The 27,532-nt window shown below is 40.5% G+C and overlaps 1 protein-coding gene across 1 annotated transcript; it reads right to left on the reverse strand.

Moving 5' to 3' along the window:
* Nucleotides 1-1,092: 1,092 nt before the first annotated feature.
* Nucleotides 1,093-26,999, reverse strand: mybpc3 (myosin binding protein C3). The gene is made up of 31 exons (XM_085907164.1): nucleotides 26,975-26,999; nucleotides 24,624-24,893; nucleotides 22,413-22,547; nucleotides 22,020-22,097; nucleotides 21,549-21,697; nucleotides 21,249-21,366; nucleotides 21,079-21,127; nucleotides 18,174-18,233; nucleotides 17,615-17,632; nucleotides 16,503-16,666; nucleotides 16,297-16,429; nucleotides 16,191-16,193; nucleotides 15,990-16,114; nucleotides 15,794-15,899; nucleotides 15,170-15,336; nucleotides 13,130-13,295; nucleotides 12,951-13,057; nucleotides 12,807-12,836; nucleotides 11,794-11,933; nucleotides 11,572-11,731; nucleotides 11,339-11,443; nucleotides 11,035-11,223; nucleotides 9,311-9,445; nucleotides 8,897-9,064; nucleotides 8,716-8,804; nucleotides 8,373-8,568; nucleotides 8,148-8,287; nucleotides 7,687-7,846; nucleotides 7,446-7,582; nucleotides 6,369-6,555; nucleotides 1,093-1,297 (listed from the first exon to the last, which is right to left on the reverse strand). Exons 1-31 carry the CDS (start codon nucleotides 26,997-26,999, stop codon nucleotides 1,269-1,271), a joined length of 3,738 nt encoding a protein of 1,245 aa, XP_085763290.1. The 3' UTR covers nucleotides 1,093-1,268.
* Nucleotides 27,000-27,532: the final 533 nt, after the last annotated feature.

Genomic DNA, 27,532 nt, shown 5'->3' on the forward strand with positions numbered 1-27,532 from the left:
GGTGACATTGAAAATGAAGTTTCATTAAGACAATTTGTTTTATGGCTATTCAAAACATGGTACAGTTTATAGTTTGACGTTAAGTCAATTGTATTGTCTATCGAAAACCATGTGCATCGCCTGGGTATTATTCTATATACAACTTGAACAGAGTTAAGTGATGGTAAAAGCAGTATGAAACTTTGAACAGATGAAATAATAGTAGACTACTGTAGACAAGTATCAGGATCCGTAGGACCAATAGTTCCTCTGCAACACACGCATGGTTGTGGTATTGGTTCCCATATGTTGATGTTTTTTTTCTAAGAACACTCTAGGCTACTATTTTTAACCGATCAGGGCAAATAGCTCCAAAGTGCTTCACATAGCGGAATCCAAAGCTCATATTGCTACAGTTAATTTCAACTTTGAATGTAATTTTAAGTGATTTTATTTGTGTTGCAGAGGATTTGTCTTTTTTTTTTTTTAAACAAGTTATCATGTATCAGTAAAATAAGATGAATTGGTTTTATTTGTGTCATCAAGTTAAATATTTCTTTAAAACCATCAGCTCCGTTAAGATTATCAAAGTTAACAGCTGCTTGCAGAACTCATCAAATCATGTTTAAACATGTATTTAAGAGGCAGATACAATTATTCAGTTGTGGAGTCCTTGCCAAGGAAAAACTATAAAGAGAAGCAGTGTTGCCATTTGTCATGTTTTGCAACATAATTTTCAGAATGCAGGAAATAGTTATGAAGAAACGTGTCGTAAGACTCATTAGGACAGCACAACCCTTCTCTGTTAGAAACAAACCACCATGTGTTTACACGTTCTCTCAGACATGTGCTCTGCGGTTAAAAAGACATGTCAGCTATTTTAGACACACACACATACTATGTCCCACTGGTGTACACATGAGACACATGCCTCACACCTTTTGGCTTTAGCGAAGCTATGCTACAATAAAACTTGAGCCAACAGCAACTCAAATATCCCTTCCTGTGCATGTCTGAAAATTAACAGCACACTTCTTGCACTTTCTATAAATCACAACAAATAGCAACAAGACAGCTCAGTAACGTGCAAGGGGGAAATGTGTGATTGACAGACAAAAAATACTTTTATTGTTATATAGTTTAACATGTACTGTACATCTTTGGGATATACGACATGGGTGTGAGTTGATTGCAAAGGAAATTGCAACCAAGGTGGAAAGCTTCTCGTGTCCAAAAAAAATGGTGACCACTCAGTGAGAGTAGTTTGGCAAACAATGAACTGTGCCATCTTACTTCTTTTCTTCTTTTGCAATTTGAGCTGCAAGGAAGGCAAATAAAATACACATCTATTAACACTCTAGATGTCAAATCACAGAAGTTGTAACATAATAGTAGTCCTACTCGAGGATATCAATATTAAAACATAGATTTTTGAAAATAACAATAATATAAATAAATAAATAAATAAATACGTACATACGTACATACATATATACATACATACATACATACATACATACATACATACATACATACATACATACATACATACAATACATACAATACATACATACAATACATACATACATACGGCTGCATAACGTCCTGTTCTTTTGCGCTATAGTCTGGCTGTCTGCTGTATGCACGCTTTCTCCATTTTGCTGCTCTTATTTGTCTTCTTCTTCACCTTCTTCACCTTCATCTTCTTCCGCTTATCCGGGGTCGGGTCGCGGGGGCAGCAGCTCTAGGAGGGACTCCCAGACCTCCCTCTCCCCAGCCACTTCCTCCAGCTCATCCCGGGGGATCCCAAGGCGTTCCCAGGCCAGCCGAGAGACGTAGTCTCTCCAGTGCGTCCTGGGTCGACCCCGGGGTCTCCTACCGGTGGGACATGCCCGGAACACCTCCCCAGGGAGGCGTCCAGGAGGCATCCTGATGAGATGCCCGAGCCACTTCATCTGGCTCCTCTCAACGTGGAGGAGCAGCGGCTCTACTCCGAGTCTCTCCCGGATGACCGAGCTTCTCACCCTATCTCTAAGGGAGAGCCCGGACACCCTGCGGAGGAAACTCATTTCAGCCGCTTGTATCCTGGATCTCATTCTTTCGGTCACGACCCATAGCTCGTGACCATAGGTGAGGGTAGGAGCGTAGATCGACCGGTAAATCGAGAGCTTTGCCTTTTGGCTCAGCTCTCTCTTCACCACGACGGACCGGTACAGAGTCCGCATTACTGCCGACGCTGCACCGATCCGCCTGTCGATCTCGCGCTCCATCCTGCCCTCACTCGTGAACAAGACCCCAAGATACTTGAACTCCTCCACTTGGGGCAGGATCTCATCCCCAATCCGGAGAGGGCATTCCACCCTTTTCCGACCGAGGACCATGGACTCGGATTTGGAGGTGCTGACCCTCATCCCGACCGCTTCACACTCGGCTGCGAACCGCTCCAGTGAGAGCTGGAGATCACGGACTGAAGAAGCCAACAGCACCACGTCATCTGCAAAAAGCAGAGGTCCCCAAACCGGACCCCCTCAACGCCTCGGCTGCGCCTAGAAATTCTGTCCATAAAAATTATGAACAGAATCGGTGACAAAGGGCAGCCTTGGCGGAGTCCAACCCTCACTGGGAACGAATCCGACTTACTGCCGGAAATGCGGACCAAACTCTGGCATCGGTGATACAGGGACCGAACCGCCCTTATCAGTTGGCTCGGCACCCCGTACTCCCGAAGCACCCCCCAGAGAACCTCCCGAGGGACACGGTCGAACGCCTTCTCCAAGTCCACAAAACACATGTGGACTGGTTGGGCGAACTCCCATGCACCCTCGAGGATCCTGCCGAGGGTGTAGAGCTGGTCCACTGTTCCATGGCCAGGACGAAAGCCACACTGCTCCTCCTGAATCCGAGGTTCGACCTCCCGACGGATCCTCCTCTCCAGCACCCCTGAATAGACCTTACCAGGGAGGCTGAGGAGTGTGATTCCCCTGTAATTGGAACACACCCTCCGGTCCCCCTTCTTAAAGAGGGGAACCACCACCCCAGTCTGCCAATCCAGAGGCACTGTCCCCGATGTCCACGCAATGCTGTAGAGGCGTGTCAGCCATGACAGCCCCACAACATCCAGAGCCTTTAAGAACTCCGGGCGGATCTCATCCACCCCCGGGGCCTTGCCACCGAGGAGTTTTTTGACTACCTCAGTGACTTCGACCTCCGAGATTGGAGAGTCCGCCTCAGAGTCCCCAGGCCCTGCTTCCACAATGGAAGGCGTGTCGGTGGAATTGAGGAGGTCTTCGAAGTATTCCCCCCACCGACTCACGACATCCCGAGTCGAGGTCAGCAGCACACCATCTCCACTGTAAACAGTGTTGACCGTGCACTGCTTCCCCCTCCTGAGACGCCGGATGGTGGACCAGAATTTCCTCGAAGCCGTCCGGAAGTCATTCTCCATGGCCTCGCCAAACTCCTCCCACGCCCGAGTTTTTGCCTCAGCAACCGCCGAAGCCGCGTTCCGCTTGGCCATCCGGTACCTGTCAGCTGCCTCCGGAGTCCCGCAGGCCAAAAAGGCCCTATAGGACTCCTTCTTCAGCGTGACAGCATCCCTTACCGCCGGTGTCCACCACCGGGTTCGGGGATTGCCGCCACGACAGGCACCAACAACCTTACGGCCACAGCTCCGGTCGGCTGCCTCAACAATGGAGGCGCGGAACAAGGTCCACTCGGACTCAATGTCCCCCGCCTCCCTCGGGACGTGGAAAAAGCTCTGCCGGAGGTGGGAGTTGAAGCTCTTCCTGACAGGGGATTCTGACAGACGTTCCCAGCAGACCCTCACAGAGCGTTTGGGCCTGCCAGGTCGGACCGGCATCTTCCCCCACCATCGGAGCCAACCCACCACCAGGTGGTGATCAGTTGACAGCTCCGCCCCTCTCTTCACCCGAGTGTCCAAAACATGCGGCCGCAAATCCGATGACACGACTACAAGGTCGATCAACGAACTGCGGCCTAGGGTGTCCTGGTGCCAAGTGCACACATGGACACCCTTATGCTTGAACATGGTGTTCATTATAGAAAATCCGTGTCGAGCACAGAATTCCAATAATAGAACACCGCTCGGGTTCAGATCGGGGGGGCCGTTCCTCCCAATCACGCCCTTCCAGGTCTCACTGTCATTGCCCACGTGAGCATTGAAGTCACCCAGTAGAACGATGGAGTCCCCAGAAGGAGCGCTCTCCAGCACTTCCTCCAGGGACTCTAAGAAGGGTGGGTACTCTGAGCTGCCGTTCGGTGCATAGACACAGACAACAGTCAGGACCCGTCCCCCCACCCGAAGGCGGAGGGAGGCTACCCTCTCGCTCACCGGGGTCAACCCCAATGTGCAGGCGCCCAGCCGGGGGGCAATAAGTATGCCAACACCTGCTCGACGCCTCTCACCGTGGGCAACTCCAGAGTGGAAGAGAGTCCAGCCCCTCTCGAGAGGACTTGTACCAGAGCCCAAACTATGTGTGGAGGCAAGGCCGACTATATCTAGTCGGAACCTTTCTGCCTCACACACCAGCTCGGGCTCCTTTCCAGCCAGAGAGGTGACATTCCATGTCCCTAGAGCCAGTTTCTGCAGCCGGGGATCGGACCGCCAAGGTCCCCGCCTTTGGCCGCCGCCCAGCTCACTATGCACCCGACCCCTTTGGCCCCTCCTATAGGTGGTGAGCCCATTGGAAGGGGGACCCACGTCTTCTTTTCGGGCTATGCCCGACCGGACCCCATGAGCGAAGGCCCGGCCACCAGGCGCTCGCCTTCGAGCCCCACCTCCAGGCCTGGCTCCAGAGAGGGGCCCCGGTGACCCGCGTCCGGGCGAGGGAAAACGACGTCCATTTATTGTAATCATCATCAGGGGTCTTCTGAGCCGTGCTTTGTCTGGCCCCTCACCTAGGACCCTTCTGCCATGGGTGACCCTACCAGGGGCATGAAGCCCCAGACAACATGGCTCCTAGGATCATAGGGGCACGCAAACCCCTCCACCACAATAAGGTGACGACTCACGGAGGGGCTCTTATTTGTCAATTTATTTATTTATTGTTGATTTATTTGGGTTATTTGCTCATCACTTATTCATTGCTCTTGTCTATTCGTTTTTACTCTTTGTGCTGTTTGCTTGTATGTGTTGTGTCCTGTGTCTAGTCACCGTGGGACAGTGGGAAACGTAATGTCGATCTCTTTGTGAGTCTTAATGTGAAGAAATTGACAATAAAGCGGACTTTGACATACATACACACATACATACGTACGTACGTACGTACGTACGTACGTACGTACGTACATAGATAAAAATGCTGTCCTTGTAAAGCAGCCGTTAAATAATCCCTCCCAATAAGAGCTAGAGGAAGAATCGGCTTCCCCTTGCTCATAAATGATGGTGCGAGTACAATTATATTTAATAGATTATAGTCATAGACCTATTTACTATGTACCGTATTTTCCGGACTTTAAATAACCATTTTTTTTCATAATTTGGCCCGTGGTGCAATTTATGCTCAGGAGCGATTTATGTGTGAAATTATTAACATTATTATTAACACACATAATTTCACATGTTATTTTCACACTAAACAGCAAGTGGGTGCTCTGGCCTGTGGAGTAATTGGAACTGCAACTGACGATGAGTCTGACGTAAGCGACGTAGAAGAGGAAGCGCTGCATCTTCTACTTCCAGCGGTAGTGGAGTTGTTTAAAGGTGACACAGAAGATTTCATTGGATTGAGTGATTTGAAGTGACACGGATGGTTTGGTAAACCTGTTAGCATGTTATTTATTCTGTTGTTATTTAAATAACAATATGTTTTGTCAACATACTAGGGGCGTTCTCAGTTGGTTGTTTATGTGTCATGTAATGTTAGCATACAGTACAATTATTCAGTCTGTTGTTGCCTCTATTCTATTTTTAGTTTAAATTGCCTTTCAAGATGTCATGTCTGTTCTTGTTGTTGGATTTTATCCAATACATTTCCCCCAAAAATGTGACTTATACTCTTGTGCAACTTATATATATGTCTTTTCCTTCTTTATCATGCATTTTATGGCTAGTGCGACTTGTACTCCAGAGCGACTTATAGTTCGGAAAATACGGTACGTGTTTATGTATATAAATGAGAATGGCAATCTGAGCATTTATACATTATCTGTGATATCCATTTTACGGTCCATGTACAGTATCGGTACGCTCTTTATTCACAAGTAAGTGGAAGTTACTAGTGAGGCAAAACTCACCACTAGTTGAAAACTGGGACATAAAATTCTACTCTGTAATGCTTCACTAGTATTATTACCTAGAGTGAATTGCTAAAAGTTTTTAAATGTCTTTGAAATAATAAAACTGAAAGGGTATTCATCTGTATACTTACGGCGGACCTCCAGCTTACACTCCACAATGTCTTCCCCGCTAGCATTGACTGCTTTGCACATGTACACCCCTCCATCGAATGGACAAGGCTTTCGAATTTCCAAGGTCAGCACTCCATGCTTACTGAGCATCCTGTATTTTGCTTCATTTGTGATGTCCATTTTGTTTTTGTACCAGGTCACTTTTGGCTAACAACAAGAAAACATATCAGAAGATATTTCTATTACTATGCCTTATTATGCATTATTTCACAATTCAAAACAGTTCCCATGTGTTTAAAAAGGTCTCTGATATTCTTTAGTCAAAATACATAAACGATAAAATATTAAAACACAATGAAGTTGTTCTACTGTATGTGTACAGTGGGCTTTTTGTTACAACGCTGATTCAGGGGTGGAATTTGCTGTTGCAACTAGGGGAGCGGCTGCTACTACTACTAACGGTCGTGAGAGTCTCAAGACAAAAAAAAAAAAATAGTGGCGGAAACCCTTCATCACCAGCAGCCAGACAACTTTTATCAGTCAGTGTGTGGATTCAGTGCAGCAGACACCAATGTTACAGCAGACATTATTTCTCTATTTATTTATTTATTGTTTATTTATTTGGGTTATTTGCTTGTTACTTATTCATCGTTCTTGTCTATTCGTTTTTACTCTTTGTGCTATTTGCTTGTATGTGTTGTGTAATGTGTCTCTAGTCACCGTGGGAAGGTGGGAAACGTAATTTCGATCTCTTTGTGTGTCTTAACATGCGAAGAAATTGACAATAAAGCTGACTTTGACTTTCAGACACAAACTGTATATAAGCAATGGAATTTCCCATCCAAACATGTGTGAGATCTTACAAATTCCCAATTTAAAATGTTGATCTGATCACTAATAATCTTGCTTTAGCATAAATCACCAAATCCATGTTGCAACCCCAATTAGTTATTTTTCTTATTTTTCTTTTCTTTTTTTTTTCATTTTGCCTTTACTGCCAACAGCAACACAATGAAATCAACTTATTACATTGTTAAACCATTGGCTCATTCACAACGGAATCCATAAATCTCCTTTGGGTAGTGCAACTCACTGACCTTGGGGATGCCGCTGACGGAGCAGCTAAGAGTGGCATTGTACCCTGCTATGACCGAACGGTTCACTAATGGATGCGTGAACTTAGGAGCCTGTGAGAGGTCAAGATCCTTGTAGGTGGCAGGTTTCCACTCCATCCCTGTAGTTGTACAGAATTAGTTTGAGTTTAGTGCATGTTACATTTTGGCAGTCTCTCTTACATTGTCGACTCAAGTGTCCTTACTTCTTTATGATCCAACCTACCGGTTTTCTGGATGTAGATGCTGTCTTTTGTGTTGCAGGCATTTGGGCTGTGACCCACCATGTTGATGGCAAAGACTCGAAAGACGTATTCATTACCCATGATGAGGTCGGAAACAACACAGCTGGTTCTACGGTACTGATCGAAAACTGTGAACCACTCCTTCAAAGTTGTTGGAAAAATACATTATTTCATCAAATGTGCTCAAACTGTTTAATAATTGTGAACAATATATAATGTAGTTATGCTATCTTTACAGCTGAACCAACTGCAATTTCTGGATAAATCACGTGTGAATGGTGCAATTCTGAATGGCGGAATCGTGGAAGGGTTTTTAATGATATGTAATGATATTTAAAGATATGGAATGATGGAGAATGATATCGTTGAAAATGGTATCTGTTTTTTGCCTTGTAGCCACATTATGAATGATGCCCTTGACTTGACCTTACGCAATACTAACCATGGTCTTTTTGTCAGCTTTCTGAATACAGTAACCAGCTATTTCACAGTTTCCATCGTCTCTTGGTGGCTTCCAGTCGAGGGCGACATTGAAGCCCCAGACATCCAAAACCTTCAGGTCTTCAGGAGGTCCTGGGACATCTACAAATAAAATGTCAAATATGGTGAAGATGTTATTGTACTCTGGACCGTAAAGTCTTGGACTCTATCTGGTGGTATTGCTCACCAACTATTTGCAGCATGACTTTGGCCTTGTCTTCCACGTTCTCTATCTGCACGTGGAGATCATACTGCCCCGAGTGATTCCTTTCAGACTTGCGGATGAATAGGATTGTGTCGGTGTCACTATTTCTTATGCTGACATGTGCAGAGTTTAGCGGCTGCCCATCTTGACTCCATGTAACCTTAGGCCTCGGTTTACCCTGCGTGATGTGAAAAAAAACTCATCATCAATGACCTGCACACATCTCTTTATGTGCTGCTTTTAATTTTCTTTATCACCTCAAAAGATCAAACTTAACAGAAAGTAGCACACAAGTTACAGTATGAATGAATCGAGCCTATTGCACCTGAAATGGAATCACAAGGTTGACAGAGTCTCCAACTTTCTTGATCAGAGTCTGACGGAGATTTCGAGGAAGCCAGATTTTAGGCCGTTCTATTCAAGAAATACACGTGAATCACTAATCATGACTAGAACACAGTATTTTCATTTTCCATGATTTCTCTCCCAGGGAAGTCTTCACTCACGCATGATCTCTCTGATTGTAACGGGCTGAGCTAGGATGGCGGCTGCACTTGGGCCAGCCATGTTGTACGCCCGCACACGAAACTGCAGCTTGTCTCCTGTAGTAAGCTCTCTGATTGTCAGTGAGGTCCTCTCGGTCAAACCCTGAATGGCTGGTATCCACTCATCTGCTGTACTCAGAAAACACAAACTATATTGAAAATGAAAATTAAAGCCAGGGGGTTTGATTCTTTTTGAGTACAATCTTGGAACTCGTGAAAAATCATCAATCAGAAAGTGTGTTTTGATTCACAGATTGTTCTACGAGCTTTCTTTCCACATTGAATACAGTATCGCTGTAAAATACAACTGCCGAACAGCACCAACACAAACACCCTTGTTGAAAAGGCATTTGTCGGTTTAGCTCCAGCACTTACTGCCCTCCTTGCAGTACTCGACCCCATAGCCCTCCAGGTCAGCTGAGCCGATCCTTTCAGGCGTTCGCCACTTGAGTGTGATGGAGGTGTCACTAATGTCGTCCACACACAGTCCAATGGGCTCACTTGTCGGGGCTGAAAGGGGCACATAGGGCAGCTTGAAGGGCTCTATTGCCAGTTTGAACATTACAGTGATCATATTAGAGTGAATTAATAAATGGAGAGTACAACCTAATGAGTAGTTTACTGCCAGTGAGACGTGTTTGGAAATAATCCATGACCTCCTAACAGCTACTCTTCCATTTGCTATCTTGCCTATTGTATACCACGGCGGCATACAGAGATCAAGTCAACAATAGAAAGGTTTAAATCACAACAGGATATACTTGAGAAATTAATGTTGGAAATTATAGAATGATCGATAGACATAGATGGACAGATGGACGGGTAGGCAGGTAGGTAGGTAGGTAGGTAGGTAGGTAGGTAGGTAGGTAGGTAGGTAGGTAGGTAGGGAGGGAGGGAGGGAGGGAGGGAGGGAGGGAGGGACGTGGTAGGTAGATGGTAGGTAGATGGAAGGTAGATGGTAGGTAGATGGTACTAGATAGATGGTAAATAGATGGTAGATAGATGCATAACCTCCCATATATACATAGATAACCATATGAAGGTAACACTGATTCTGCTTGATTAAAAAAGATGAACTATAAAAGTCCGTGGAAGAGTTTCTTTCTCTACCATGATCTTTTTTCTAGTGTGGGCAGACAGCTTGACATGTACATTTTATTTATCACATGTTAACAGCAATTTTAACTTGACGGTGTTAAATTCAAGTCATGGTCCGGTCACCGCTAAGGCCAAGACAAGCTTACAATAGAAAATATGATCCAGAAGCTGTGCGAGAAATGATGGGAATGCTTTCCAACAGTCAAAGGTTACAAAGTCACAGAAACCGGAAATGTTTACAGTTTAATTGTGTGAGAGCAAGTTGACAGACATGCAAACACTTGCAAAATCTGTAGCTCTGTGCAAAGGAATGAATAGTGACTTTGATTACACCAGCATGAGGCCAGAAAGCTGAGAAGGAATCTTTATTGTCTCTCATTGTGTGACAGTACTTGCTTGCTCTGCCCTCTTTATTTAACCTGTGTTCATCTTTTCTTACAGATAAAATATCTGCTCTGGAACTACGACCCCAACGCAAGTAGTATCAGTAAGTTTGTGAAAGTCAAAGGAAACTTAGGATGACTTAACTAGAAACTATAAATCAGTTAACGTGGTCACACTGCGGAAATGACAGACTAAAACTTTACAATGCCTTGCAAATCCTTTTCGGTCTATTGTAAATACACTTCAAAGAAAATATATTTCATGGTCTATCTGTTAAACTGTACTGTTGAGCAACTGAAGTTGTACATCGATGAAGAATGGGAAAGAATTCCACCTACAAAACCAAATGTTTTTAAAAAGAAGGTGATGTAACACAGTGATGGAACATGCGCCTGTCCCAGCCTTTTGGGAATGTCTTGCTAACATGGAATTCAAAAGGAAGTGTCATTATGAGTTTATAATAGCATAACCGAGCATTTAAACTGCAGAGTTTAAATGTAAACTCCACCTATGATGGTCAGCGCTTATACTTAAAATTATTTCTCATAATTTGGACAGCTCAGTTTTGTACATGCACACACCCTTAAACAAATCAGCATCCAATGTTTTTGACTCACCAACAGGCACAAAAGGTTGTGAGGCCGGACTGTGACGAGACATGCCAATGCCATTGACAGCGTAGACTCGCATTTCATATTCCACTCCTTCAATCATCCTTTTTGCCTCGTAGGTTGTTTCAGTGTATGGGTCAAAGTTCAATCTCATCCAACGATAGCTCTTCTTTTTCTTTCGCTCCAAAACGTATCCTGAGTAATACAAAGAGCATCTTGTTTTGATTTGGGATCCATTCCTGATCACTGTTTTAATAGGGCTTGTCATTTTTAGCAGATTTTAAAAAAAGGCATTTCATTCTTTCTTTACCAATAACCGGCTGTCCTCCATCAAAGAGAGGAGGATCCCACTGGACAACACAGGAGTCTTCTCCTACGCTGAGAATTTTGGGAGCTTGAGGAGGATCTGGAACATCTAATAGGAAAAAAAGACATTTTTACATCTTTAATATTCAGTAACTGGTAAAAGTCCAATCACAATTTGTGATCTGACTCCTCCCATTGATGTTTGCAATGATGAACGGTGCTTGGTCATGTTCTTACCAACAACCTTCACATTGATATCTGCAGTATCTTCCCCAGCAGGGTTACGAACCACAACTGAATAGATTCCTTCATCCTGCCTCTCAGCCCCTTCAATAGTGAAAATACAATGGCCTTTGGTGGTTTCCACATGGACTCGGCCATCTCCCTCAGTGATGACCTACATTATGAAAACAGGATTTGGCGTATTTGGAGCAGATGATGACCAATGGATACGATTACCTTCCCTCCTTTGGTCCAAACAACAGTGGGAGCAGGGTCTCCAGTGATAGGGACATCCAGGCGAAGTTTATTGCCAGTCACCACTACGATGGTAGACTCAGCTGTGTGGCCCCTACAGTCCAGGTGGATCTTAGGAGGGTCTTATGAATACAAAAATTTACATATTGTACCAGACAGTAAGTTCATGTAAAAAATAGAAACGACTGAAGTGTTGCGAGTCTGACAAGGGGGTGGGGTTCCTGATAGAGGCCCATTGTCCGTACTAACATCAGTATCCATTTTATTCCCATGGCCCATGATCCTTAGCGTGAAACAAAACCGGCCTTTTTCCTTTCTGGGAACTCTTGGTGTGAATCCGCTTTCTATGACAGTTACAAACTTTAACAATGTGGGAACGCCAGTTGTTGCAGCTTATAAGCGAAAATATTTCAACGTCACTCCCTCCAAATCTATCGGGCAAGGAGGATGACACAAATATAAGCAGCCAGCGATGACAAGTTACAGTCATGTCAAACTACATTCCGAACTCTGTCGTTTCAGACGAGAGAAATATAAAACGTTCCTTCCTCGTCTGGGACAGCCAGTAATGTTCTTGTCCCAGATTCAACTTCTGCTTGTTAGTAAAACCGCCAGTGGCGCAGTAAGATCCCAATTCAATGAGCACGGCTCCGTGAAGTGAAATCATTGGAACCAATGGGGGCATTTGACCAGAAGTCTCTTATCGGCAGTTCCTCCCACATCTGTTCCTACAGGACAGACCTCAGGAATAAAGTGGATAATTTCTGATAAGTCCAAAATAAAGGCTATTATTTTACTCCTAAGTGAAAATCGATTTAGAATTTGGCAAAAGGGATTAATTTTATAGTTCAACAGTGTTCATGAATATATTTTTCAGTGATGTGGAGTGGAAGTTAATGACACTGAGAAGTGTCTCATCATTTTGTTCTGGTAATAAATGGTATTAAAAATATTGTATATCTCATTAGCTAGTGCAAATAGGCTAATATAATCACCTTGACGTGGCACAAAGTCAATCTTCACCTCTGGAAAAGGACAAAACACATTATATGAGCCAGTGATAGAACATGGAAAATTCTGGGGGTTAATTAGTTGTGACTGATTAACAGTTTCAACCAAATAAAAGGGATCAATCGTACCCATGAAATTGAGTTTTGCTGAGAGGTTGAAAGCGTAGCCATCTGGTTCAAATGTGTAGTCTGCTTCATCCTCAGGTTTGACATTGTCAATTGTCAATTTGTGAATCCTGAATGGGTCAAAGGTTGAGCCCTCCTGGCAATACATTTGGCAAACGATACATGAACGGTAGTAACGTCACCTGCCAATATGTGTGATGTTTATTCTTGCGTCTGCCTTGACTTCCACTCCATTCTTGTACCAAGTTCCCCTCACGTTCTCATCCGACACCTCACACTTGAATACCGCCTGATCCTTCGCCTTTACTGTGAGGTCAGCGATGCTCTGGTAGACCTCCAGCTCTTTCTCTGCACAGTAAAAAAAAAAAAAACACCCGATGTATGAACATAATAGAGAGCCACAATAAAAGGCAATACAATAAATTTGCATATCTGTCTGTGCCTGGCTCAAATTCAACAAAATCGCATACACCACCAGTGTCTAGACTAGATTGTCAGGCGTGTGAGGCCTTCAGTCCATGGAACGTGGCGCAGTGCAGTCTACCAAATTTACAAACACAGAAAACTCGACTCCCCACCCCCCCCTCCACAAAAATGAAGATGCGCTAGATATTTTGCTCAGTGCCTAATTGAGTTTCCACACGCTTCAAACGAATTGAGCAAGGTTGTTAACAAAAAAAACACTGAAATACCCAAAACAAAAATCGAAAAAAAAACATTTGCAGAAATTGTATAAATAATGTTTTTTGAATACTCAGTAAGATTACATAATTCATAAAAATTACATAATTCATACAACTAACAAACACCAACAACAATAATTGTGAAAAGATCCTACATTCTTGTCTTTGTCAATTAGTGTTAATCATGAGACTTGGAACTGAGACTTGGAATTGGCTTTAATTGTATTTATCTTGTTATTGCTGTTCGCAAGACATGAAAGTCCAAAAGTTGTTTGGAGATTTAGTTTACAGTACCTAATTATTAAATTGTGACCTTTTTATTATCTTGCGAATGACAAAAGAAAATATAAAACAAATCAAGCTTTATCTAGACCATAGTCATATCCAATAACATGAATACAACAGCAACTACTACTACTACTACTACTACTAATAATAATAATAATAGTAATTATTATTATTATTATAATCGTACACCTGAAAATAAAAACTGTAAATCATGTGGTTGTACTGTTTCATTTTAAGGGGTGCAATTGAAAAGGTATTGTCCAAAATGTCATAAATTTATTTGATCCAATCCATTTATTTACCCCTCTCTATAATCCCTCTTCCCTAAAAACAGAATGATATATATAATGGAACAGGACGACTTGTGTTTTTTTTTTTTTTTTAAGGTTCACTACTGCTGTAGTTCTCAAGGGCTGTTATGGCCTCAAGACCACTTTTCAAGGGTTTTGATCTCTTTTTGCAATCCAATGAATTTTTACTTGGCCTTGGATAGGGCATACTCTGGATTTTTGAGCAAAATTGTATGAGACCATCCAGTACAACTGTGACCAGTAAGAAACAAAATGCTTGAACACACAGAGTAGATGAAGACTAGAGATACAACGTTGCCAAAAAAACAAGAAATAATGTCGAAAAACTCCTCAGTAATTAAGTTTGGTTTCCAAAATCTTAAGCAGTTCATTTGACAAGTGAAATGTAAGCGGAAACACTCTGGAACATGAAAATTCTGCAGTGCACTTCTGATGAAAATCGTTGGCTGAACATCCAACTTTTATTGCCACTCTGAGAGGAAGCCTAAAGACAAGTAACTGTCAAAAGCTCAATAACACTATAAACAATGAAGATGTCAGTCAAGCCCTAAGGCATCACTTGGGAGGTTCATATGCAATGGAAATGTTATTCATTCATAGAGACTGTATAAATCGGGTTAATCTAATTGGGTGAGTAAAAAAATGTTAGGGACACTCACAACACAGTTAGGGTAATGTTAAAGAAAGAGTCTTTAAAAGCAGTCAATTCAAAGTGACATTGGATTTTTTTCATTAAAGATTCTGTACATGTATGGACTATGTAGTGAAAATGACGATAAGTCGAGTTATTCGTCGATACAGGAACATTTGAAAACCTTTATAGTTTAGATAGGACTTTATTTTGAAAGTCATTTTTAATACCGTCAAAGGCATCCAAGGTGATACCAAACAAAGCCATAGATGATGTATTGTCACTGAATAATATGCAAATAACACTCACCTTGCACCATGAGCTCAGCCACAGACTCGCCGCCATTAGTTTTGATCTTGTAATGACCGCAGTCTTCTTTTGTGGCCTCATTAATGATCAAAATATGCTTGCAGCCATCTTTCTTGAAGCGATACTTGAAGGATTCATCTCGAGTTAGTTCCACACCGTCCTTCTCCCTGTTGGATATACAGTGCCTCCATCATCATGACAAGATTGGATTGAATTCTATGTAGTATTTTGTTATCATTCAGCATACACACAAATGAGTGCCATGAAAATATCTTTAGAAAGATAATGATCAGTTTGGATTGATACATTTTAGTGCTGCAACTTTTCATTAAAACAATTAGTATACTTGTGTTCCTCTTTGATCAATATAAAGATGATTATGAATACAAATGTGAAATTTGATTTTCATCTAATTCGGATTTTTTGGTCTTGGGGTCTGCCCTCTAAGTAGTGCAATTCACTTAAAAATGTGTTATATTATCATGCAGTAGTTTCCTTCTGTATCAAATTTAAAGGACTCATACCTGTTTCTAATATTTTACCCCTCACTATTAAATTGCACATGTGTATTGGATGCATAAACACATTGTAAGAAAAAAAATTGGAATGAAAATAAAGTCCAACCATTTCACATTTGCGCCCTCCTCTGAGACCTCACACTGTAACTCCATTCGTTCACCCTTCATGACCATCTGATCTTCTAGGTTCTTCACAATCACAACAGGAGGCTCTGGATCAAACAGGTCAAAATGTTCAGAACCCAAGTGAATTTTACCCCCAAAATCAAGCACGCTTAATAGACCATCAAATACACACAGACCTTTAACAAAAAGCTCTGTGGTGCATTTCTCCTCTCCCACTACACAGCAATAGGCCGCATCGTCAGCCAATGAGCAGTGGTTGATGGTGAGGTAACGCATGTTTCCCACACTCTCAAAAATGTACCTGAACAAATAGCAACAACGTTTTATTCTACAACAATGTCAACTAGATTAAATATACAATAGTCTGCCATACTTACTTGCTGGTGATGTGGAAGAATGAAAAGCATAGAGAGAAATTCACATAAGAGTTAATCCATTTTCCAAAAATGAGGTTGCATAGATAAAATATTGACACATTCACACCTTCCAGTTAAATGTATTTCTTGTCCATTCTTCAGCCATTTGACATCAACATCTGGATTAGCTACCTCAACTGCTAATTTTATTTTATGTCCCTTTGTCACCTGGTAGGCGGGATCTAGCTTCTTCAGGAAAGCTGCATACAGACATGTTGCCTTTTGTTAGATTGGACCATTTGAAGTACAGTTTTATGTTGACTTTGCACTAACCTGCACTTTTTTTCTCCTCTTTCTTCATCTTCTTTAGTCTTTTGAGCATGCCCCTCAAATCAGTGATGCCATGCTGAAAAGCAATCTTTTCATATTCTGAGGCTGGAGCATGGCTGAGAATATCCCAAATATCCACATCAGGCTCTGTGTTCATCTGCACAGCTCTGAGAAAGAAGAATCATTTTCAATACACATTCCACATAAGTACATGAAGAAATCCTGTTGTGCCAATCTTATTTTTAACAGGACAGAATAATCTTTAGAAAATGTGCAGCCTTCAGTGAATTATAAAAAGTAAATAAGTAAATGAAGGAATAAATAAAAAAAATAAAATAAATAAACACTGCTCAACAAGAATTATGTCCCTCATGTATTTGTGATGTTGATTAAAAAAAAAAAGTCTACTTTCTTTTGAGCATATTGTTTTTTGTTGCATTTAATTTTGACCTATAAGAGCTCGCGCAACGTGGATTTTACCATGCGTTGTAATTTATTGCTGCCATTTAAAAAGATTCCACCTGTTGCTGAAACTGTTGATAAATAAATATGACTAAATGCAGATTATTAATATTATCCATCCATTTTCTGAACTGATTCTTCTCATGAGGCTCATGGGCGGGCTGGAGCAGGAAGCAGTTAAAATTGAGTGTAACCGAACATACTTACACCCTGGACTGACTGCCAGTCAATCACAAGGCATGGAGACAAAAATTCATCCTCATTTTCCCAGGAAAGGACTGAGTCTTCAATTAATCTACCATGCGAGTTTTTGGAATGTAGGAGGAAGCTGGAATAGCTCGGAAAGCCCATCTGTGCAAGCTACTTTTACTTTATTTTTACTTTAATAATAATAATAATAATAATAATAATAAAGAATGTAAAGGGTATGAATAGCTGTGGCCTTGGAAAATATTGCCAAATTTACAAAATAACCACAAAAAAAACTATTTTAAGGCGTTTCACTCAAGTCATCCAACGCAGTCAATTATTACGTTTTTTTTATTTACAATTTTGTCATAATAAAGTTTTGAAATGTATTGTATGTCCTGCCAAACAAAAATACATGCAAACACAAGATTTTCCTGACACTCATTGTGCCAGCAGTTCCTTACCGATTTTTTAAGAAACTGCTGCTGATTCAGAGGTAGAGCCCAAGCAGCAAAACAAACCAGATAGGTTAAAACACAGCATGTCAAATACAATTTAAACAGAATTAATCAGCATTTTAGAAAAAAAAAGGATCCGAAAATGTAACAATCAAATGAACCCAAAAAAAACAACCATATGAGTATTTTATTAGTATTAGTGGCTATTAGATTTGAACGTCAGAGTGACTCGTGTAAGCATTGGTGTGGTTATTGAGAACGTCAAGGGGAATAAATTGTTACAGTGACAGAATGCATTGGGTCACGCAACTAAAATGGCCTTAACAGTGAGATGAAGAGGTGAGTGATGTCATCCATCAATCAACCTTGTTAATCGGTAAGTTCATGCATTGCATGCAGCTGCATGGCAAATTATTTTTGGATGCTGACAGTGTGATTTTGACATGGCGACAATGTTGCTTACTCTCTTTAGATGTAAAATGATTCAGAATGACAGAGAAAATAGCGTTGATTAAAATAATTTAATGTAATCTTACAACTGTCGATTAATATTTTCAACTCTTACCTCTTCTTTAACAATGTGCTGAAGTCCAGTTCTCCTGAGTCTTCTTTTCCTTCAGTGCTACTGCACACATGTGAGTCACATTTAAGTCACATTCATACTGGATATGTAAGACTAGAACTACCATGCTGGATATATACACAATTACACACTTATTAAAAACTGAACTGTTCTTTTTTTTTATTGTCATTGCAATATCATGAACTCAAAAAAAGATATAACCCAAACAATTTTGCACACATTTTCTTATAAATCTTCATTTTCGTGCTGAGTAAGTCTAGTTTTAATGCGTTTGTGAATTTATACATCTCACCTTGATAGGCGTATTTGGTGACAAAAAGTCTAGAGTCTAGTTCTCACTTTTTCATTACTTAATTATGATATATACTCTTACCAGCTTGTCAAAAATAATGTTATTTACTGCTTTTTATAAAAAAATGCAATTAATAATATGAAGAATTGAGTTCAGCCTTTTGGCCGGCCCTCCACAATATTTTCAGTTTCTTATGTGGCCCCATGGAAAAAATAATTGCCCACCCCTGGTCTAGACTCTAGACTCACAAAAAGCAAATCTAAGCGTTGGTGCAGGTTGTGTAACATAATTTTGGTGGATTTGATTTGAGGCTCAAGCAAACAGCATTGCCGCATACCCCTGACAGCAATGTCACACGTGAATGCTCAATCGGTGGTGCAAGGCACGTGCCAATTACAGAATAAACAGATGTGATTTTGAAATGTCCACATGAATGTTTTTTCTGATCATATGTATATCCCAAAATCATGTTAGACCAGTGATCTACCTTGCGCCAACATATAGATATGGACATAGCAGTCATAAATTTAGCGAAACTTTCTGCCACTAAAATGTCACTTCATTAGATATGTCTCCAGGGACACTCCTTTGCTGCATCGGAATGTTTGTCTTAATGCAGACTTGTCTGCCAAATTGGAAAATGCGCAGTGAGCCACGTGCTTGCACGAAAATCAGCATATACTGGCATTTACGCCGCCGCTTCAAATGGCTGTCTACACAGAAAAAGAGCACTGGCCTCAGTCTTAAACTAAAAAGTAAAAGTTGCGGTTACTTCTTTTTGGAGTTACGGCTATCGAGTCCATGACATGAGTTGATCTTCTCATGTTGGACCGAAGGCAAACATTCTTTTATGCAACGAGAAGCCTCATGATGCATCCAACAGAACACTCCTGCACTTAAATAAGGAGCATGAAAGATAAAACAAGAAGAACCAGTTTTGTGCGTGCCTCCTTTCTAGAAGGTGAGTGCCTGGTTTGTGCGGTGCAATTACAACACTGTGCTTCCTCTATGTGCTAAACCAGTGGAGGAACTTGGATACTGAAAAGCCCATGTGTCTTAACACATCCAGCACTTTCAGTAGGGCCAAAGCTCCTGTTAAAGCTCACTCTGTTGGATCGCTGTTTGTGCAGCTGTCACTGCTGTTTTTGACTGAGACCCAGAAGCAGATCAGAGAGAGCTTGTCTCGTAATAAAGTGGAATACAATGGTGGATGGTCGAGCCAGCAAAGCCTCCTCTGCTGGCCTCAGCACTATCAGATGCACTGACCTGCTAATCACAAACGATCAAATTTCTCATAATTGCTCCATAAAATTGCATTATTTTATTCTAACATTCTAGACCACAGGTATCAAACTCAAGGCCCGGTGGCCAGATACGGCCCACCACATCATTTTATGTGGCCCACGAAGACAAACTGTGCATCAAATTCATGTGTCATTACTCGAATTGCAAATTGTCTTCACTTTTAGAATCTTTTTTTTTTCTTTAATATTTGACCAGTTTTTACTCGGCTGATTTGAAAACAAGTTATTTGTCAGTTTGTTTTGTAGCTTTTACTTTAATTAATATGAGATGCTCATACATTTATTTGGGTTGACAGTCATAATGGCCCTCCGAAAGAAGATATGACTACAATGCGGCCCGCGAAAAAAATGACTTTGACGCCCCTGGTCTAGACAATTGTCTTATTTCCTTAGCATTTCTTTCCACTGCAATGCTTGTGTTTTAATGACTAAATATTATGATTTGGAGTGAAATGGTTGCCCTCTATGTTCTCAGTGAGCTCTCACAACTTCTGAGTTCCTTCAAAATTTAGCAGCTTTGACATTGCACGATTCACAATGCTGCTTCTGTTTCATTTGAAAGGAGAAAAGAAAGTGACCACTTTGTTGAAGAAGTTCTTCAATGTTGGCCCTTGCTTCTCTTCCATAGAACTCTCCGTAAAGTGTGACGTTGTGCCTCAATGGATGCAACATTAAACCTTTACTACCTTGTTGATGCTCCACTTCTCTTCATATCGGCATCACTCCTAATAGGTTAGTATTTCCACAGTTATTCCACACATAATGATTGTCCAGTTTGTCCTGTGATTGCTATCACATAGGTTGTAGTACTATGTGTTCTGGCATAGAGGTATTATGCAAAGATATCAACCAGACTGCCAAAATATGTTGTACTGGGACGTAATGGGACATAATCTTGGGTCAAGGAGGAGACGCTCTCAGTTTGGAAAGGGTAAATGATAGTGATAGGGAAATAAAGCTTCAAATTTGCTTCATGAAGCAGTTCAATTTTTTGGGCATCGAGTGGAAAGCTTAAATCAAGAGTGTCATCTGGAGGAGTAAAAACAAAAATCCAACACCTGGTTCACGAAGCAAATATGAAGCTTAATTTTCTCGTCACTAGTAAATGTAAAATATAAATGGAGGAGTCACATAAACATGTCAACCAGTGCTCAATCATCTTTAGAATGTTGAAGAATGTTGTCAGGATATGAGAGGTAACAAATCCCAGGCTTGAACAGCAAGGGCATACAAACACCACACAGAAACATTCCAACGGAAAGGCGTTAACTTAAAAAGTAAGGCAACTTACGTGCGTCGAAAAGCTGCTCTGATGTCAAAACCCTCGGCAGTACAAGCCTCTGGTATGTAAAAAAGCAAAGTATAATATAGTTCAACACCCAAATTGTGTGTGTGGGGGGTGTGATTGATAAACACAAGGACAAAATAAATAATAGAATGTAATAATTTTGATTCACTTACCATGTACAGTGAGTTGAAAATTGCAACTATCAAACTTGTCTCTGGACAAAACTTCACATCTGTAAGCTCCTGCAAAGTTAGCCTTGGCTTCCATGATGTGCATCTCAAATGTGTAAACCTGTTTGAGGGTTGATTCAGAACTATGGTGAGTATTCTTTTCTGGTCCTTCATGTACGAAACAGCGTAAGCATAAAGACATTTACTATTTGCAATTCTGACTGCTATATTTTCATTGGCTTTTACTTTTTAAAAAATATGAATAAAATGTGCCTCAAAAGTGAACAGTGTGAGTTAGTCTACTTTGGTGTTACGGTCATAGAACTCCTTCAGCTGCAGGTGTTTTCCAGATTTACTGGCCAGGTCCATCCACTTCCCTTTAAACCATTTGATGGTTGGTTTCTTCAGCAGCGATTCAGCATTGACTTTAGCCACAAATGTGATGTTTCCACCTAAAACGGGGAGCAGAATATATATATATATATATATATATATATATATATATTACAGAAAGTGTAATATATATTACAGAATTACAGAAACAGGAACTGTACGTATGTACTTGATCATGTACTTGATCATAACAGGATAACATGTTGTGTTGCCCATTCAAAATATGACAAAGGGAAAATTCTTGATGTATTGTCACTGTATTTTAATATTTTGGATCAGAACTTTATCACTACATTAATATGTACACATGCACTCCCACTGTAGTGATTCTTCTTAGATAGAACCATTAGCGATTAAACATTTGAGTCACAAAATGCTCACCGACAGTGACCTCTCCACTTTTGGGTTTCTCTGTGAAGAGGCCAGTGAGGTCCTGTCTGGTGTCTGGAGGCTGTCCATCTACAGTACATAATCCAGTGATAGACAACAGTCAGGTAGTTATTCATTGACTAGAATGATTAGATTGTCAATAAATGTGATGGTCAAACTTACAGTGGAAAGACAAATGACAACTATTTTAGTTCTAACATAAATGTATACTATGTATCTTTAAAATAACACTCATCAAAATAGCATCAATCAATATGTGCAAATTTCACAATATAATGATAGTATAATTGTAATATAATTGTAATCAACCATGTCTCGCCACCAAGCACACATTTCCAGAAAAATCTAGAAGCACTTTAACCAGGAGTGGTACTGTTGGCTCACCCTCTGATGGAGGGGCATCATGTGTTGGGGCAGTGGCCTCATCTTCTGTTGGTGCGGCCGTAGATGTAGCGTTCTGCTGTTCTTGTGTTACACTCGACTCTTCTGATGCAGTAACAGGAGCCTCAGCTGGAGTTTCTGTGTTGGTGTTACCATAGAAACGAACGCATGTCAGACACATTGCAGACTTACTGGCCACTTCATTGTATTTCAGGTATCGTATTTTCCGGACTATAAGGCGCACCTAAAAAACTAAAATTTTCTCAAAAGCCGTCAGTGCGCCTTATAGTCCGGTGCGCCTTATATATGGACCAAATTCCTAAATTTAAACTGGCCCGAAGCATTGTGTCATGAAATCAATCATAAGTGGCCGGCTGAAGATGATAAATCATGAATCAAAATGACTATGGATCATTATTTTGCGATTATAAAGTAGTTTGTTGCATCTGAAGTTGAAATAAATAAGATAACATGGAGAATGATTTGATTTGGATTAAAAATCTGACATAATGCATTAATGGTGCGCCTTATAGTCGGGTGCACCTTATATAAGAACAAAGTTTTAAAATGGGCCATTCATTGAAGGTGCGCCTTATAGTCCGGTGCGCCTTATAGTCAGGAAAATACGGTACTTCTTTTACTGCCCGTCTTCTGGCAAATTATGATACAAACCCCTTTATAGGAGGCAATAAAACAATATGTCAGAACATTTATTGCCTCGCCGGGCTTTTTCTTTGAGTGGTCTACTACTGCTACAACCAGCCCTCTTTGCTGTGACTGTTTATACCACCTGTTGAGGAATATTGGTTTGTACTTGTGTATATTCTGTGTCCTTTCCATCCCTGAGTCCAAATACTGCTGCCAAAATAGAGGAATTGATTGCGTTGCAATGACTGTTAGATAAATTTCATTTAAAAAAAAGATGGAAGTCTTGTGAAAAGAGGGTGTTGGGGAAATTGTGCAAAAAGGAATTTAGATCCCACCAGAGCACGGCAGCCTTGAGCTGCATTGCATGACCCTCAGTGGGGGCAAAATGTCAGCACATTTCACGTGTGTGGCCATCATGAACCCAGCGTTTTACAATCATAATGAGCAAACTAGGAAGACATTTTCAAAGGTAAAACAAACAAAACAAAACAAAATTTATATATATATATATATATATATATATATATATATATATATATATATATATATATATATATATATATATATATATATATATATATATATATATATATATATATATATATATATATATATATATATATATACAGACAACTCCTATACAGTATATTTAATTATCACTCAATGTTTGACGCTGATTTTGATTATGTTCGATAGCATCACTTGAAAATGTTCATATGGCAAAACCAACCGAATGTGTATCGTAAGGACTATGATGAATTTATTCCTCTGTCATTCTCATTTGAGTAAAAACCGTAATCAGAATTTAAACCACATTGGTAGATACACTTTGTCTTGATACTGAAAACATTCTTCATCAGTTATTTTTCACTTTGGCCTTATATGTTATCCTCCTTGGTTGGGTGGCTGTTTTTCCGTGTGCTATCAGCCGTCTCTCAGGCCTATCCTGAGAGCCAGTGAAGTACTGCTTACTCATGACCAAATAATGTGCCAGTGAAAGGTCAATGTCACTGCACAGGAGTGTTACAACACACAACTGTGGATGTCTTTGAAAGTTGTTTCCACCTTATCTGATCCAAGCAACAGACAAGCATTGCTCATGTATTTATTTAAAGGGGGGGATTTTAATTTCTGTATTTTTCACATGCCAAAATGTAGCATGTTCATCACCAAAACAATACAATTTCAAATAATAATGTTAGCCGTGTAGAATTAATCCATGTTTAAAACTTTAGTCAGAAGCTCCCAAATTTGAGGGAAAATGCACTTGCCTTCTGCTTGCTTCTGGACAACCACCAATTACAGAAAGACTGTAAGGAAGGTGGTTCTTAAAGACAAGCAAACGAGGGACTGGGGGACAACAGGGTTTATAGAATAGCTTGTAAAAAAGACATCCTTGATGATATTTATGCAATCAGTTTCAAATAATGAGTAAACTGTGATTCAAACAGAAGTCAAATAGAGTAAATGAACCTTTCATTTGACTTTGAGGGTGATTTTTACTGCTTCATATAGTAATACACAGAAAGGGTCAACTTTAAAGAGACCACCGCCAAAGTTTCCTACCTTTCTTTGGTGGCACTTTCAGGTCAAACTTGATCTTTGAACTTCCTGCAATCACAGCATAGGTATTGACATCTTCCTGGGTAACAGCTTTTATCGTGAGGGAATGTTTGTTTCCATTGGCTGCGATCTCATATTTTTTGCTGCTGGCAAGATCCTTGGTGTTGCACTGCCATCTAACTTTAACATCAGACTTCTCGGTTTCTGCTTCAAAGACCACGGAGGACCCTTCTTCTGCTTCTTGTGTCTTTGGCTTCTTGGTAAAAGCTGAAACTGACCCAAGCACATTGACATTAGGACCTTTTTAATGTATAGTCTTTTTCATACCATGGACCTCTCTTGCTGGAACAAATGAGAAACCCAATATAACAATATAAATAAAACTATATAAAACAGACAATATAGGTTTAGAACTGTAGATATTGTATCATTGTAGGGTGACCGAGTGAATAGTTTTCGGGGGCGTCACTGCTGTTGTCTTCATATTTAGACAACACGTGATATTTTAGGGTGGTTTATGAACGAGGTGAATGGGTTCCATTCTTTTCCACTGTCTGTTATCCAGTGGAAATACATTTTGACAAGTAAGTTGTGGCAACCCCAATGACTTTAAATATAGGATGTATATGTAGTGGACTAATGAATGAGTGTGGCAGGTTTAGATTGCCCCACAGTAACAGGTATCACCACAGTAGGATTATCTTGAATCTATTTTTGCACCTTTCGACTCATTGAAATACTTGTGGACCCTTGTGCCTCTGAAGCCAGGGGGTTGATTTCAATCTGGGATGACTCTACAAGAACCCTGACAATCTCAATTTAAAATTCCAACTCAAGAGCAGCCTAAATACATATTCAACATAATCACTTCAAGGCAGCCAATGTGGAAATGCACTGCATACTACATGAAAAGGTCATGATCAAAGATAATTAAAAAGAAACACAGTGGTGCATTGAGTGACAACTTTTGACAAGCAGCACCTTAGCAAATATTTACAAAATTGGCTTGAAGAGGCTTGAGCCTATTGATTGCCTCTTCCAGTTTAGTTTCCTGTCAAACTAAACATAATTTATGGAGAATTGCAATTTGTATGTTTGAAACAACCTTATTTCAGTCCACCAATTTAATAGGAAAGCTAACCCGCATATATGTTGCAGCGCGATGACCCTTTAAGCAGGAGATTGAAAACAAACGGTGCAGCAAAACATTGTAGACATACAATAGAACAGTATTCACTGCCATATATTCTTTATCCTCTGCAAAAGTGATGAATGCAACAGAGAAGACTAGGGAGTGCAACTGAACAGTACTCTATATCCACGTGTCTTTCTCACAGGTGGCCAAGATCTTCTATTGATGTTTTAGTTCTATCGTGTCATTAATATGTTTCTCAATGAAGCATAATTTTCCTCATTAAAATACACTCTTAAACTTGTTTTGGTCCTTTTGTGTGTGTGTGTGTGTGTGTGTGTGTGTGTATATGTTTGTGTGTGTGTTTGTGTGTGTGTGTGTGTGTGTGTGTGTGTGTGTTTGTGCATGCGTGTGTGCGTGCACAGGGGGGTAGGCAATGGTAAAAGTTCATTTGAACCTAGCATGGACCAAATTTATATTTCAAGGCACCACTATATATTGAACTTTTTCTTTATTTTCACAAATGTAGTCGTAATAATAATAATAATAATACGTGTATGCTATTTCATGTTTGTACGGCGACCTTGAGTGCCTTGAAAGGCGCCTTATAAATAAAATGTATTATTATTATTATTATTATTTTATTTATGAGGCGCCTTTCAAGGCACTCAAGGTCTCCATACAAACCTTAAATAGCATACACAATTAAAAGAAAAACTAAAACGTTAAAAAATAAAAAGTAGTGGTAACATATCTAAATTGGGAGGGGGTCTTGTAAGCTTACTCGATGAGTTTTGGGGTTTGGGGATACAATTTCTCACTCAGTGTCTCAGAAAGGGTAAAGCCACCCAAAATGTTGTCGCAATTTATCGTTTCGGAAAGTAAGTGTTTTTTTTGTTTTTTTTAGGTTTATTTAGTTTTCTTGCAAGACAAGTACAAGAAATACCTTAAAAGTAAACGTTACAACATCTAATGATAAACACTTATCTGTTAAAGCCTGTTACAGCGGTTTGACTGTGGTTAATATTGCTTAAGACACCTATGAGACAGCACACAGTCAGGCTATTTGTTCTTGCATCTCAAAAGGTTTGCGTTTAGTCAGACAGGAAATGTTCAAGTTCAGGAGTGAAGCTAAAGATTTTTACACGCAACAATTGTGTGTTCTTGAATGGGCTACACCCAATTGAAAAAAAAAAAACATATTTAGAGGGTAAAAACTCACTCGGCTTTTTGACTGGCTCTGGCATCTTCCTAAAGGATGTGCTCTTCTCCACAAGGTGACTTATTCTGCTGTCTATCTCCCTCTTTTGCCTTTAATAGCAGTGGCCCCTCCAACGAGCACCACCTCTCCAGACACCTTAATTCCGAGTCCAGTATGATGGCCAAAGAACAACAGCTGCCCCCACACGTCCCATCAAAGCTCATCCTATTCCAGCGTCACAACAGTGCGTATGCAACACACATGCTTGCGTACACGCACGCAGAGGCTATATTTCAACCATCATTTCCTCCAACACCTCCCCTGATTGACAGGCCTTGAGAGCAGGGGGACATGGATGCTAGGCAGCAGTTAAATTTAGAACTTCCCAAAAAAAAGGATGCCGCTGTGTCCGTGTTGCACATTTAAAACTGAATACACAGAAAACTATTTACCAGTAGCAGTAGTGTCTAGTTTTATTCTATTATATTCTTTTATTCTGTTATATTTACTGTTTGTCTCTGTGTTTATGTGTTTATATTTTATATTTATATTATATAAATAAATGTATATTTATGTAAA

Source organism: Syngnathus leptorhynchus, chromosome 3, assembly GCF_054491065.1.
Source record: "Syngnathus leptorhynchus isolate UIUO chromosome 3, UIUO_Slep, whole genome shotgun sequence".
Taxonomy (NCBI): domain Eukaryota; kingdom Metazoa; phylum Chordata; class Actinopteri; order Syngnathiformes; family Syngnathidae; genus Syngnathus; species Syngnathus leptorhynchus.

Bases quoted from the DNA above. Each gene is read 5' to 3' on its own strand.
- mybpc3 (XM_085907164.1), bottom strand. From the start codon at position 26,999: ATGCCAGAGCCAGTCAAAAAGCCGA. The intron at 16,430-16,502 runs GTTAGTGCAAAG...GTCTGTATGCAG, and splicing joins AGAGGAGAAAAAAAGTGCAG to CTTTCCTGAAGAAGCTAGAT. The intron at 8,569-8,715 runs GTGCAATAGGCT...CACATCACGCAG, and splicing joins ACCTTGTGATTCCATTTCAG to GGTAAACCGAGGCCTAAGGT.